Source organism: Pimephales promelas, chromosome 5 (assembly GCF_988280905.1).
Source record: "Pimephales promelas chromosome 5, fPimPro1.hap1.1, whole genome shotgun sequence".
Classification (NCBI taxonomy): Eukaryota; Metazoa; Chordata; class Actinopteri; order Cypriniformes; family Leuciscidae; genus Pimephales; species Pimephales promelas.
The window spans coordinates 40,775,647-40,791,086 of NC_142773.1; the positions used below are offsets into that span (position 1 = coordinate 40,775,647).

The following is a 15,440-nucleotide window of genomic DNA, read 5'->3' on the forward strand; positions in this document are numbered from 1 at the left end:
AAATAAATAATGAAAAGCAGGTACAGCATCTAAAATACACACTTCCTTTTACATTCATATATATAAATGTGGCAACACTAAGGCAGTATTACATTACTTAACTACATTAGTTAATGAACTAGCAGTGAACAATTCTTCTAAAGAAATCTTTCGATCTTGGTTAATGTTAATTTCAACATTTACTAAAACATATTTAAGGTCAAATCTTGTATTCTTAACATTAGTTAATCCACTGTGAACTAAGATGAATGTGAACATTTTTATTAACTTACATTAACAAAGGTTAATGTAGTAAAAATGTAGTAAAAAAACTGATTGATAAATAAAAAACTTCATGTTATCTGTCTTTAAACATGCCTTTTGAACACACACAAAAAAACTTGGAGTATTCGAGACAAATACAATTAAATATCTTTTTCATTTCAAAGCATCAAATCAAATCTTTTGCAATTTAAATCACCAGACGACAGTAAAATAGCAGATTAGTAAATGACAGGAGACTAAAAAATCACGTAATTTGAAAATCAAACTCAACAGTTTCTTTGGTTTTTAATAGTCAAACCAGAAATATGAATATGAAATGAGAACTATATACAGATGGAATATGATTTGAATGAGAAACGACCCCAACATGCTGCTAATAATAATAATAAAAAAACCTTTTAGCCCATTTGAAGCTTAAGAAACACAATCTGTAAATAAGAACAGAAAACATCAGAAGTGTTTTATACAATAAAACACAAGTTAAAGTGTAGCGCGAGTCTCAGAGGCAGCGCGTGCATTTGACGGTTTTACTGCCATAGTCCAGACACTCAGGCCCGATGCACTCACAGCAGGCGTTATGAAACCAGCGGTACTTTGATCCGCCCATCGCCTCGCAGTACAGCTTACACTGACGAATGGACACACACTCATCAAAGTAGACCACCGTACACAAGGCATCTGCGGAATGAGACCAGAGCGAGAGGTCACACGTGCAACCCAGAGACACGAGAGGAGAACAGATGAGGAGTGGAGAGGAGATAAGACGAGGAGAGACAAGGAGAGGAGGAGATGAGATGAGAGGAGACAAGAGGAGAGGAGACAAGAGGAGATGAGAGGAGACGAGAGGAGGAGAGGAAACGAGAGGAGAGGAGACGAGAGGAGAGGAGGAGATGAGGAGAGGAAACGAGAGGAGAGGAAACGAGAGGAGATGAGAGGAGACGAGCGGAGAAGAGGAAACGAGAGGAGAGGAAACGAGAGGAGAGGAGATGAGAGGAGACGAGAGTAGACGAGAGGAGACGAGAAGAGGGAAGAAGAGGAGATGAGAGGAGACGAGAAGAGGAGACGAGAGGAGAGGAGAGGAGGAAATGAGATAAGAGGAGAGGAGGAGATGAGAGGAGACGAGAGAAGACGATACGAGAGGAGACGAGAGGAGACGAGAGGAGAGGAGGAGATGAGAGGAGACGAGAGGAGAGGAGGAGATGAGATGAGAGGAGGAGAGGAGAGGAGGAGATGAGATGAGAGGAGACGAGAGGAGAGGAGGAGATGAGATGAGAGGAGGAGATGAGATGAGAGGAGACGAGAGGAGAGGAGGAGATGAGATGAGAGGAGGAGATGTGAGAAGAGGAGAGGAGACGAGAGGAGACGAGAGGAGATGAGATGAGAAGATGAGATAAGAGGAGAGGAGAGGAGGAGATGAGATAAGAGGAGACGAGGAGATGAGAGGAGACGAGAGAACACGAGACGAGAGGAGACGAGAGGAGGGGAGAGGAGAGGAGATGAGATAAGAGGAGGAGAGGAGACGAGAGGAGACGAGACGAGAGAAGAGGAGACGAGAGAAGAGGAGAGGAGGGGAGAGGAGACGAGACGAGAGGAGACGAGAGGAGAGGAGGAGATGAGAGGAGACGAGAGGAGGAGATGAGATAAGAGGAGACGAGGAGATGAGAGGAGACGAGAGGAGATGAGAGGAGGGGAGAAGAGGGGAGAGGAGAGGAGATGAGATAAGAGGAGGAGAGGAGATGAGAGGAGACGAGAGGAGATGAGAGGAGGGGAGAAGAGGGGAGAGGAGAGGAGATGAGATAAGAGGAGGAGAGGAGATGAGAGGAGACGAGAGGAGATGAGACGAGAGGAGACGAGAGGAGGGGAGAAGAGGGGAGAGGAGAGGAGATGAGATAAGAGGAGGAGAGGAGAGGAGACGAGAGGAGAGGAGGAGATGAGAGGAGACGAGAGGAGATGAGACGAGAGGAGACGAGAGGAGGGGAGAAGAGGGGAGAGGAGAGGAGATGAGATAAGAGGAGGAGAGGAGAGGAGATGAGATAAGAGGAGGAGAGGAGAGGAGACGAGAGGAGACGAGACGAGAGGAGGCGAGAGGATACGAGAGGAGAGGAGAGAAGAGGAGACGAGAGGAGAGGAGGAGATGAGATAAGAGGAGAGGAGGGGAGAGGAGAGGAGACGAGAGGAGAAGATGAGACGAGACGAGAGGAGGGGAGAGGAGACGAGACGAGAGGAGGGGAGAGGAGGGGAGAGGAGGGGAGAGGAGAGGAGACGAGAGGAGGGGAGAGGAGGGGAGAGGAGACGAGAGGAGGGGAGAGGAGGGGAGAGGAGACGAGAGGAGAGGAGGAGATGAGATGAGAAGAGATGAGGAGATAAAATCAGTGTTTTAACATGTTTTCCTAGATATTTTCAGCCTGTACCCACCATCATGGACAGTACTGCTGCTGCTGGGCAGTGAGATGTTGTGACTCTGGCTGTCGAGTGTCGCCAGGAAAGACACAAGGCTCTCGTGATGGGAAAGCTCCCCAGAAACGGGAAACGACACGACCCTCCAGTTAATGGGTTCGTCGCCTTCGGTCAGAGCGCGGAACAGCGACGGGATTGGTTGGTACAGCTCTTCTACGGTGCTCTTGGAGGTGGCGGGACTGTCATTGTAAGACCTTGGGTTACACATTCCTGTTGGCCAGAAGAAATGGAGGTACACCACGATTAAAAAGCCCCGAAAAAGTCAATGACAAGCTGTACAAGCAAACCTGACCACAACTGAAGAATTTAAAGACTTCAAAACACGACTGTCAACAGCAGCTCCCCGTCGAGAGATAAACTGCTGGTAAAGATGGTAATCAGATAATGGATGAAGGTTTTTAATAAGGAGCAGAATGCTGCAGAGACCTTGTGTTTCAGATTAGCTGCCAGGACAGCTGCTTCTGATTACCAGATCCATGGCAGGTTCTGGCCTTCAGGAACAACACACTTTTCTTCTCGTCTAATAAACAGAACAATCTGATGCATGTTCTACTTTTGGGAAATGAATGCATCATGCATCGTGTTTTTGTTAAAAAAATAAATAAATAAAGCTTGCATTAAACATCATTTGTGTGAGGTTTGCAATGATTGAAACAGTTTATCGATGTAATACACAGGGGGGGACGTGGCATCCAAAACCTTTATTTTCCCAAACCTCTCTACTTTATAAACTGCTCGTTGTGAACGATATGTTTTAAACTTCTGTCCTCTCATCGGCTTTTACGGCTTTACTCTCATCGGCTTTTAGCCGTAACACAGAGATGAGAGTTTCTGGATCATCTCACTTCACAATTTATACCGCTGTCAGGAGTGTATACTCGCCCTCCTGTCATCTACAAACCAGTCCTAATATTTACAAGGGCTTCACCGGACTGGGAATGAGCCAAACTTGTTCACACAACCTGAGCGTCTTTAGTTTACAGTCTCGGATCAGCTCGATATCATCAGAATATGTTCTTATAATCATTTCATTTTTAGGCCCCGTCAACACTACTGCGTTTTCGTTGGTCTAATTACACACATTGTTACCTAGTCAACCGTTATCTGAGATTTGTTTTCATGATTGCCGAATGTAAATAGTTTTTATCTCTAAAAACAGTTTATCCTACAACGCTGGTATAACGCTAAAAAATCGCTTGTTATTACCACTAACAAGGCTCAAAATAGCCCCACGGTAGCATAATAAGGGTCCCTACATTCAAACCGAAGCATTGAGAACTTTGTCAGTGTCCAAACAGTTTAATAAGAAGATATTTTATACATACAGTCAACTTCGCGAATACAGGAAGAAGCCATCTTTAAAAAATAGTCTCTACTAGTCGATCTACGAACGCCGATCCAAGTGTGCTGGTGAGATGTGAATAAGGTGATAAGGTGAGCGCGAACAGAAGGCTACATGTACATATTGAAGAGCAGAAAATGGCTCGTGTTTGTGTTTCTTCTGGAAACAACGGACCATATGAGATTCTGCACAGTTCAGCGCACTTGGATCGGCGCTCGTAGATCGACTGGTAGAGACTATTTTTCAAAGATGGCTTCTTCCTGTATTCGCGAAGTTGAATGTGTGTATAAAATATCTTCTTATTAAACTGTATGGACACTGACAAAGTTCTCAATGCTTCGTTTTGAATGTAGGGACCCTTATTATGCTACCGTGTTACTGTGGGGCTATTTTGAGCCTTGTTAGTGGTAATAACAAGCGGTTTTTATTTGTCATTACTCTATGCACTAAGTTATATACTAGCGTTATACTAGCGTTATAGGCTAAACTGTTTTTAGAGATAAAACTATTTACATTCGGCAATCATGAAAACAAATCTCAGATAACGGTTGACTAGGTAACAATGTGTAATTAGACCAAAGGTTTTATTTTGCGCCGGTGTTCTGACAATTCATGCTACCCATCGAGATTTCCTAATTACCGGTTATGCGCATGTGCAGACTCACATTTTTTTTTTTTTTTTACAAAAGGTACATTTTCCTGTTATAATGTATAATTTCCCTTTTGAAAATGCTTACTACCATATGAATATTTGTACGGTCAGCCAGCTGAAAAGGAATAACTGAAAGTTTCAGTTACTATAAGAAAAGGTGTACTTTGACAAGTCAAAGATGAATATTTTATGATAATTTTTACTTTTCACACCGTTTTAAAAATAAAAACAGTAGTCCACAGTATACAGTAGCTACTCATAACTTAGAATTGTATTTCATACGACTTTAATCGGCATTCTGTGATCAATTCGCGCTACGGTAGCATTTTTCGACAAGGCAGCAAAAATCGACAGAACACCGGAGTTATCCTTTAAAAAACAGACCTTTTGCTACGTTTGCACCTCCCGTCCAGACTGAAATGGAAAAAACGAAGACCTAAAACGAAGAAGTTTAGAGATGCTGCAGCTCCGTTTTTTGTTTTGAATCTCCAGAGGTCTTATGCCTGGTTCAGATTACACGATTTTTTTTGTCTGTTACGATAGTCACTGTGTGAAATTACGCGATTTTGACTTCCAAAATTTTGACTCCTAAAAAAAATCTCCTAAAATAAAACTAAGATAAAATATGACTAGTTCCGAAATGGTATATGGTGGGGTCCGGATAACAGGATAGTACCGTTTTAAATGTTATTGTACATGGGCCAGTTTTGTGAGTTGTGATTGGATTTGAAACTCACCGACACAGTCGCAACACTCCTCCCAGAGAGAGCTCAAACACAGCATACACTCTTTACAGCACGAACAGTTCCCCTCCGTCGGCCGGCACTGACAAAGACCCTGTACACACACACACACACACACACACACATACAGGTAAACATACAGGGGGAAAAAATGACATGATGTGGAGGAAATCTAGCTCACATAAACATGATCACCAAACACAGACCTGTGAATCTCGAAGGAAACATCAAGATCTTTCAGCTGTGACGGTTAAAAGGAAACCACCCAAAGAGACAAAGCATACTTGAACATGAGAAATAACACCAGGCTGAAAAGAAACAGAGCTGCGAACTGTTCCACACTGGGAAAAAAAACGTCAAATGCCCCGGCGGAGAGGGGAAAAAGAGTGACCGAAACCTGGGACACATTTAGAGTTATAATTACAGAGAAAACAGCAGCCAGCTGAATGAAGGAGAACACAGACACACACATTTGGCTCTCTGCGTTTCGTGTTTTGCCAGCAGTTGCGAGGAAGAGGTCAACTTCCAGATGTGTATGTGTGTGTGTGTGCTATTAAAACTGAAAGTTCAGGAGGGGGAAAGTTACAATAGAAACAACTTCAGAAAACCCAATACCTGAAAACACACGTGGCCCAGATACTCCCAAAAGAAACAAGCCCAGACAATTCCCGGTCCCTGCCCAGTCCTCTGTAGTTGGGGGAATTGTGTGTGTGATTTTCATGCATTCCTTAAAAGAATCGTCGAGCCAAACAACATAAAAGCCATAAAAGCTCTGTTTACTTCATTTCGAGACACTGAAGCACGACCTGTACGAATAGTAACTCATGCTTTACCTGGAAACAATCCACAGATTCCTGTGAGAAAGAGATGATTCTGCCCAGCTGTGAAATGAAGGAAGAGTCACCAGCTTCCTATGACTATAATGCGCGAGTCAATTGGGATCCAACTAATATACGTTATCAAAGCTAATGTACGAAGTGCCACTCACTTAATAAATAAAATGTATTTATTTAACGAAATTAATATTTTCTTATATAGCCTAGGGAGAGCGTATACACATATACACCCAACTCAGAAACCGAAAAAATGTACTTGCATGGTGTCAAAACACTCTTTGTTCAGTATCGTCGCGAAATATTATCAAAACTTTCCACAAATTCGCGGGAGACCGTCTTCTGGCAGTGAGAGAAAAAGAGCAGAAAGACAATCTTCTTGAATAATTTTTCCCATAGGGATTTTTAAAAAAAAGTTTATTGCAAAATATGCATTGAAATTAGTGCTGTCTAACGACTAATATATTTAATCACGATAAATCGCATTAATGGCATAGTTATAGGAGAACTCCGGCGAACAATGAACCTTTGGTCTAATAAAACATCGGTACCTAGTCAATCGTTCTCTGAGTTTTGTTTTCATGATAATCGAATGTAAAGAGTTTTATCTCTAAAAATTGTTTAGCGTATAATGCTAGTAATGGGGGCATTGACTAAGTAAAAAGAAATGGCTAGTTTATACCACTAATAAGGCTCAAATAGCCCCACACTCACACAGTAACATACTGAGGCTTCATACATGCAAAACGAAGCATTGAGAACTTTGTAAGTGTACAGACCGTTTAATAAGAAGATATTTTATGAAGACAGTTCACTTCGCGTATACAGACAGGAGCCATCTTAAAAAATAGTCTCGATAAGTCGATCCACGAACGTCGTGCTGAGTGATCTGAACTCTATGAAGTTCAACGAACTTCTGAACTGTATGAACGGCGTTCGGGGATCGACTTATCGAGACTATTTTTTAAGATGGCTCCTGTCTGTATACGCGAAGTGAACTGTCTTCATAAAGTATCTTACACTTACAAAGTTCTCAATGCTTCGTTTTGCATGTATGAAGCCTCAGTATGTTACTGTGTGAGTGTGGGGCTATTTTGAGCCTTGTTAGTGGTATAAACTAGCGATTTCTTTTACTTAGTCAATGCCCCCAGTACTAGCATTATACGCTAAACAGTTTTTAGAGATAAAACTCTTTACATTCGATTATCATGAAAACAAAACTCAGAGAATGGTTGACTATGTACCGATGTTTTATTAGACCAAAGGTTCATTGTTCGCCGGAGTTCTCCTTTAACTCACGATTAATCGCAATTAATCCCACATTTTATCTATTCTAGATGTCTTTTGTCCCATTATTTTTCTCATTTTAATGCTCTTATCAACATGAAAAAGTGGATCGGCTTGCTTTGCAATGCAGTTCATAACGTCCAAAAAAATTTGGCGGTAAAAAACTATTTAAAAGTACACATTCTATTCAGAAACTTATTGCCATCCATTTCGGCGTCTCGTGTTCATCGTCCACTCAACCTACTATTTGGCCGGCTCGCAACAAGTGTGTTTCCGGTCTAGATCCGGTGCTGTCAGGACGCGGAATGCGCGGCACTACGGCAGTTTTCAAAACTTTTTGGATGGCAAAAATTTCTATTGGGCGGGCTGGTAATCGTCACAGCGGCAAAAGTTGAACTATTTTGAGATTTGATCGCGTTGTTTAGCCATTGAAATGAATGGGTTTTATAGTCCAGTGCCGCCGTCCTGTTGCAAAAGCATGTAAAAAAAAAAAAACGACAAAGTTTGCTAGGCCAAAAAGATCGTTAATCTTGCGATAAAAAAATTAACCATGTTAAAATGGGTTTGCGTTAACGTTGTTAATAACGCGTTTAACTGACAGCTTTAATTGAAATATTTAAATATTTTGAGTGTATTGGAGATTCATTCGCAGTGCTTCATGGGAGTGGGAGGAGCTAAAGAGCTATTTTGGCAAGTGCTGCTTTTTTTTGAATGATTGTGTAATTTTCTGTAAAGCATCATGGGTAATGTTTGCCTGACATCATCATACTCAGACTCCAGTCAGCATGTGAGTCTGATACGGCTCCATTGGGCTGTGATTATGGGCCGTGTTTTAACCAAACCAGGAATGAAAATGAATGCGCTGTCGATATCTTCTACAACAGACGCGATGGCCGAATCTACACATCTCAATTCTCCAGCGGCGGCCATTTTTGTTGTAAACGAATTCAACCCAAGCGCTCTTTGGTGACGTGATGATTACGTTACGGTTGATCATCTGTCCATCATCGGATAAACCCCGCCGTGACGATTTGATTGGTCCGAACAGCTATACTCGCTTCACAACGGATCAAGTCTAGTCCGAACTTCCTATCCTCGAATGTTGTGGGCGGGGCTAAGCTCGGCTGACGTCCAGGCTAGGGTAATGTATTTTTTCACCAGGAATTCCACTATTAAACACGATTAATTTAAAAATAAGCTGAAATAATGTGGGCTTACGGCTTCAACACGAGCAAATACCATCGATTAAAAACCTTGTAGTCTCACAGGTTTATAAGTTATAGTTCAAAATTAATTTCCCTATGGAGAAAATGAATGGAGTTTTTACAGTTTTAAGCAGTAAAATTTACAGGTTTTTACATTTTACATCACTTTTTTTTTTAATGTATTTTTTTACTGAATAATTCTGGCAACCACAGCTCTGTTTGTTACAGTGAGCTGTTATTTACTCTTGAGCTGCGAGTGAGGTGGAGTGAAGGGCCGTTCAGACAGGGGAAAGTGTGTGTGTGTGTGTGTGTGTGTGTGTTTGTGAAAGTGCTCTGAGCGGACGGGACGTGTGCCGCCTTGCCCCACAAAGCATTCATGTGTGACTAAAACAACCTCAGCTGCCCCACCAGGAGACACACAACTGACAGCCGACAGCAACTACACACACACAAATATACACAGAAACTTCTGAACCACCAGTCAACAGCCTGTCAAACACACATGACACCAGCTAACAACACTAAAGCAACTTTCTAAAACACATTAGCAACTATACTCACAACCACACAGCAATAGGGATGGGCACCGATTAATCGCGATTAATCGCATCCAAAATAAGTTTGTGATTACATAATATATGTGTGTGTAGTGTGTATAATTAATTTGTATATATAAATACCCACACATGCATGTATATATTTAAAAAAAATGTGTTATTGATATATCAAAAAAATTATATTAATATATAATATTAATTGTGAATATATATATATATATATATATATATATATAAAAAATATATACATGCACATATTTCTGGGTATTTATATATACAAATTAATTATACACACTACACACACATATATTATGTAAACACAAACTTTTATTTTGGATGCGATTAATCGCGATTAATCATTGTCCATCCCTACACAGCAATGCCCGAGCAACTAAGACTAGGCGATGAATCCAGATTGATATGTATCTGATATCATTAATATCATTAATAAACCTTAGCCTACATCTAAATATCAGGCATTTAAAGTTATGACAGATAAATTGTTATTATATAGTAAAATGTACTTCTCAAAGTTATAATTATAATAATAACAACAATACAATACATTTTACTATTATTATAAGGAATATAACCATGATATTCTTTCATCCATGTTTTAATTGTTTACTGTTTGACACAAACACCTTATTTGACAAAGTATAAAACAATTTAAATGCAATGTTTTGTTGTAGATTAATTTTATGAAATCATTTCATTAGATTTTTAAAGATTTGTCAAATTCGATGATTATGATATACAATTTGTATTAAATCATGAAATAAAATGAAAACTGAACATTTGTACTAGGGAGTAGTATTATTTATATACTATTAAAGTATTTATTGACATTTGAATTATTATTATTTTTAATGTTCATTTTACTTTTAGTTTAAGTTTTGCTAATTTTGTTATGTGCTTTTCTCATTTTTATTAGTATTATTTTTATGTAAATATTTCTAAAAGTTTATCATCTAATATGTACATTATATTTTATATCAGCTTTATTACAGTTAAAAACGTTTTAGTTATCAATACCAACACTGCATTTATTTTTGAGGCCATGTGGAACGCATTTCCTTTCCCATTAATGACGTGAAATACAGATAAATATCAATCTTGAATGATATGATGGGCCACAGTGTCTCGCCTGTTTACTGCAGTAAGATCATGAACCTCCTGTGTGTATTCTCCAGACAGATCTCTAACACAGGAGAGACGCCCGCCTCACGTCCCCGTCTGTCTGTCTCGGTCTCTCTTCCTCTCACTGGGATACACACACACTAGAGTAAACACAGCGAGAGCAAAGAGGGATGCGCCAGATCTAATCACACACACACACACAAGAGAGAGAGAGAGAGAGAGATGTAGGACATTCCCAAATGTACTATGATGCTGAAATCCTGAATCATAGTTTTGATATGATACTCATCAAAATAACAGGATATAACCATTTAAAAAAAACCTGTGTATAATATAAACCAGGCAGACATCTACATTTAAAATGATCAACACTGAACCACACGAGCAACAGAAAGTGCTAAAAAGAGCATACATTAAAACACACATACAGTACAGACACAGAAACACACACTGACATGTTTTTTGTTTTTTTTTTATATTAGTGACAACATTGCATAGATTTTATCAGGTTAATGATATTTTCTATTGCCAAACCCAAGCCCTCCATCACAGAAACATGTACAAAACACCAGATTTATCGATTTATAAGCCTTTTTAAATAGTGAGGACCAGTATAATGTCTACTCCTCAATGATATGTTGTATTGTCTAATATTTTTGGCCCTCACAAGTATAGATTAACCTGTACACACACACACACACACACACACACACACACACACACACACACACACACACACACACACACACACACACACACACACACACACACACACACACAGGTTTACTATCTGGTTCTGGTTTACTATCTTTGTGGGGACTCTCCATAGACTTAATGGTATTTATACTGTACAAACTGTATTTTCTATCCCCTTACACTAACCCGACCCCTAAACCTGCCCATCACACACAACTGTCTGCATTTTTACATTTCCAAAACAACTGATTCTGTACGATTTATAAGCTTGTTTACTATTTCTATTTACGGTACACTCTCAGAAAAAAGGTACAAAAGTTGTCACTGAGGCTGTCTCTTTTCAAAAGGTACACTTTTGTACCCAAAGGATGCATATTGGTACCTTAGTGGTATATTAGCACCTCAAATTTACATATTAACACCTAAAATATACATAATAGTACCTAAAATGTACATATTAGTTCCTCTAATGTACATATTAACACTTAAAATGTACATATTAGGACCTAAAATGGACATATTAGCACCTAAAATGTACATATTAGGACCTAAAATAGACATATTAGCACCTAAAATGTACAGATTAACACCTACAATATACATATTAGTACCTAAAATGTACATATTAGGACCTAAAATGGACATATTAGCTCCTGTAATGTACATATTAACACCTAAAATGTGCATATTAGGACCTAAAATGGACATATTAGCACCTAAAGGTACATATTAGGACCTAAAATGGACATAATAGCACCTAAAGGTACATATTAGGACCTAAAATGGACATAATAGCACCTAAAGGTACATATTAGGACCTAAAATTGACATATTAGCACCTAAAATGTACATATTAGGACGTAAAATGGACATAATAGCGCCTAAAGGTACATATTAGGACCTAAAATGGACATAATAGCACCTAAAGGTACATATTAGGACCTAAAATGGACATAATAGCACCTAAAGGTACATATTAGGACTTAAAATTGACATATTAGCACCTAAAATGTACAGATTAACACCTACAATATACATATTAGTACCTAAAATGTACATATTAGGACCTAAAATGGACATATTAGCTCCTGTAATGTACATATTAACACCTAAAATGTGCATATTAGGACCTAAAATGGACATATTAGCACCTAAAATGTACATATTAGGACCTAAAATGGACATAATAGCACCTAAAATGTACTTATTAGCACCTAAAATGGACATATTAACAGCTAAAATGTACTTATTAGCACCTAAAATTGACAATTAACATTAAAATGTACTTATTAGCACCTAAAATGTACATATTAACACCTAAAATGTACATATTAACACCTAAAATTGTGCATATTAGCACCTAAAATAGACAAAAGTTTACCTTTTGAAAAGATACAGCCCCAGTGACAGCTTTTGTACCTTTTTTTTCTTTTTTTCTGTCCCCATGAAAGTGTGTGCATTCAGGTTGAAGTCCCCATCGGGATATAAAAACATGAACACACACACACACACACACACACACGCTCAAGGGAAAAAGTGATCCAGTATAAAATGCGTTCCACCCAGTTGCCCTCTAACACTGGGCATGTGTTTGTCTGCAGTGGAGATCACAAACACACAGAAGAACACACACTGATCACAATCGTACAATTTTCTGCTTTCCTTTGAACAGATTGTGTTCTTGACTCCCAGAGATGTGAATGCACCTTTCTCCTTTCTGGGAATATGATTTTAAGATACCACACACATCCAACTTCAGTTCAAAGATACCAAGGAGGATTTTAACACACACAAAAAAAGAGAAAAAATCCAAACCCTAAACAAGGAATCTTAGTTAATGATGATTAGATTTCCTAGTGTAAATATAAACTCAAACCGCATCATGCATGAATTTGATGTCCGACCGATAAATGTACATCACTTTCCAGGCATTTGTGATAAAGATTTTGATGGATAATCCTTATTCTCAGATTTTTTTGATATTGGATGAAATGTGACTTGTGAAATTCATATTTCAATTTCATATTTGCGATATTTCAATATTGCGACCTGACCCGGTGTGATGATAAGTGAGCATGTCTTACCTGTAGAAGACATTTGCTGACATCACTGGCACACAGAGCTTTGTTACAGCCGTCGATGACGGTCAGTCCAGACAGAAGGAATAACAGAGAGATCAGGACGGGACAGAGGAACAGAGCCGGACGCATCCTGACCAAAACCACACACACCTGAAGACAACAGCGAGAGAGAGAGAGAGAGAGAGAGAGAGAGAGAGAGAGAGAGAGAGAGAGAGGTGGGGTGGGGGGTAGAATGAGATGAAGAGAGAGAGAGAGGGGGGGGATTATTATTATTATTATTTTTTAATATTAATAATATATATTTGTACACCATGACACCATGCATACTATGGCAGTATTACTATACACCATCCATGGTACATTTCTAAAACTATAGCATATCTTTGAAATACATATATATAGTTTTTTGTTGTGTGTCCACAGGACAACAGCTGGTTCGTAATTGTTTTTTTTTTTTACTTGGAAAATATGATCCAGCTACGTCACATTCAAGCAAATTAAACGCAGATTTGGAATGCAGAAGACTGCGAAACTTTTTGCTGGCATAATGTTGAACGTTTCTTTCTTTCATTTGAAATACTGAAAAACATAGAAAACGCCGCAAACACATTATATAGGCATTAAACCCCAAACTGACGTCCAAAAGCGCTGCTGTTTCTCAAACATGACGCAAAAAAACACTATGGATTATCACGTCACAGATTTGGCATATACGTCACATCTTTACATGTATTAATTTGTCAAATAAAACATACATACTCACTGTATGACTTTGAAGCGTTCTCAACACTTTCCTTTGGTTTTTGGACTTTCTCTCATACGGATCTCTTGTCTTGGCTCCTTTTACTCTGAATAGAAACATGAGCGGCTTTGATACATAGAAGTGGAACAAGTGAGTAGAAAGGCAATTAACGGAACATACGGGTCCTGGAGGGGGCGTGGCTTAATGCCCCGGATCTTGTTTTTTTTTTTTTTTCTCAGTTTGATACCACGGGTATGGTATACACAATAATTCTTCTGTTTTAACTCTTCATTATGTATTTTCAATTAAATCTCTATTGAAGTTTCCCAGTGTTATTGTTCAGATGTGAATTTTACCTGCTAAATCAGGAAGAAGCGCACGATCGAAGTCACGGAAAAGCTGTTACTTTTCTCAGCGCTGGTCGTTTCGACCAATCACAGTCGCCTGTGCGGATCTATAGTCACGTCAACTAACTTACAAACAAACGAAAATACCAGTTGGCATGCATGTCTTCATCAGTCAAAACCCAGCAAGCAATTTTGCGTTTAAAAGACGACAAATAGCCGTCCAAACACAGTCCGGACGTCTAAACAGGGCAAAATTTGCCCAAAATTACATAGCCCAAAATAGACTAGTAATTAGATAACAAATGAGTGAAGAAATCACCCCAACTTTGCTTACATGACGGAATATCATACATTTCGCATTTATTTTAGCCAAAAACGACATTTTCAAGGTTATGGGCTTGAAGGTTACTCATAGGGTCTAGAGTAGACGGTGAAATGACACGTATTGTGTGCTGGGAAACGTCCTGATGTCTGACTTCCTGAAATATGTATGCTGTTTAGATATATAAAAAAAAAAAGAATAAATACTCAACAATTGTCCCCTCTTACTATAGTAAGTCCTTATTTAGGTAATATCTGATTTTCCCTTAACGCAAAGAGAGTTATTTCAAAGAAATGATGTGTCTTTGCCCATCATTTACTCATATTAACATGATGAATACTAGATTCCATGGAATCGTTCTACAGAAGATATTGTGTGGAAAAAGGTTTGGCTTATACCTAATTAATATTTAATTACAAACATAGTTAAGGAGGTATCATACAAATTGATACATAGCTATTTGAATATATCCTGTAAAACATTACTTTATATTGATGTTAATTGTACCTTTTGTGAAAGTTGCCCTGAAACTGTGGTTCATTTATTTTGGCATTGCCCATTTGTAAGATCATTTTGGCAAAATGTCTGTGAATTTATCACAAGAAACATTGATGACCAATTTATGTTGTTTTGGAAACCTATTTTATTTGGTATTTGGGAGAACAGTAGAATTTTTAAGCATAGTCAGATTTATATAATTTATTTTATTATTTTAATGGCAAGATTTTATGTACATAAATGCAAATTCTCCAGTAAAAAAAAAACTTACTTT

At 38.8% G+C, this 15,440-nt stretch overlaps 2 protein-coding genes across 3 annotated transcripts in view; both read right to left on the bottom strand.

Annotated features, from left to right (window-relative positions):
* hsd11b1lb (hydroxysteroid (11-beta) dehydrogenase 1-like b) overlaps window positions 1-15,440 on the bottom strand; it is a 178,975-nt gene that overhangs the window by 160,364 nt on the left and 3,171 nt on the right. The window lies entirely within an intron of this gene.
* twsg1a (twisted gastrulation BMP signaling modulator 1a) lies at window positions 531-14,176 on the bottom strand. Of its 2 annotated transcripts, none has more exons than XM_039649197.2 (5): window positions 14,021-14,176; window positions 13,261-13,407; window positions 5,453-5,552; window positions 2,680-2,931; window positions 531-942 (listed from the first exon to the last, which is right to left on the bottom strand). In XM_039649197.2, exons 1-5 carry the CDS (start codon window positions 14,117-14,119, stop codon window positions 764-766), a joined length of 777 nt encoding a protein of 258 aa, XP_039505131.2. In that variant the 5' UTR covers window positions 14,120-14,176; the 3' UTR covers window positions 531-763. The 2 variants fall into 2 exon arrangements, with proteins under 2 accessions (XP_039505131.2, XP_039505138.2); XM_039649204.2 differs by having other exon boundaries at window positions 14,017-14,151.

Excerpts from the sequence above, each read along its gene's own strand:
- twsg1a (XM_039649197.2), bottom strand. The coding sequence starts at position 14,119 with ATGTTTCTATTCAGAGTAAAAGGAGCCAAGACAAGAGATCCGTATGAG. Across the intron at positions 13,408-14,020 it reads GAACGCTTCAAAGTCATACA|GTGTGTGTGGTTTTGGTCAG; the intron begins GTGAGTATGTAT and ends TGTTGTCTTCAG. Across the intron at positions 2,932-5,452 it reads GGAGTGTTGCGACTGTGTCG|GAATGTGTAACCCAAGGTCT; the intron begins GTGAGTTTCAAA and ends TCTGGCCAACAG.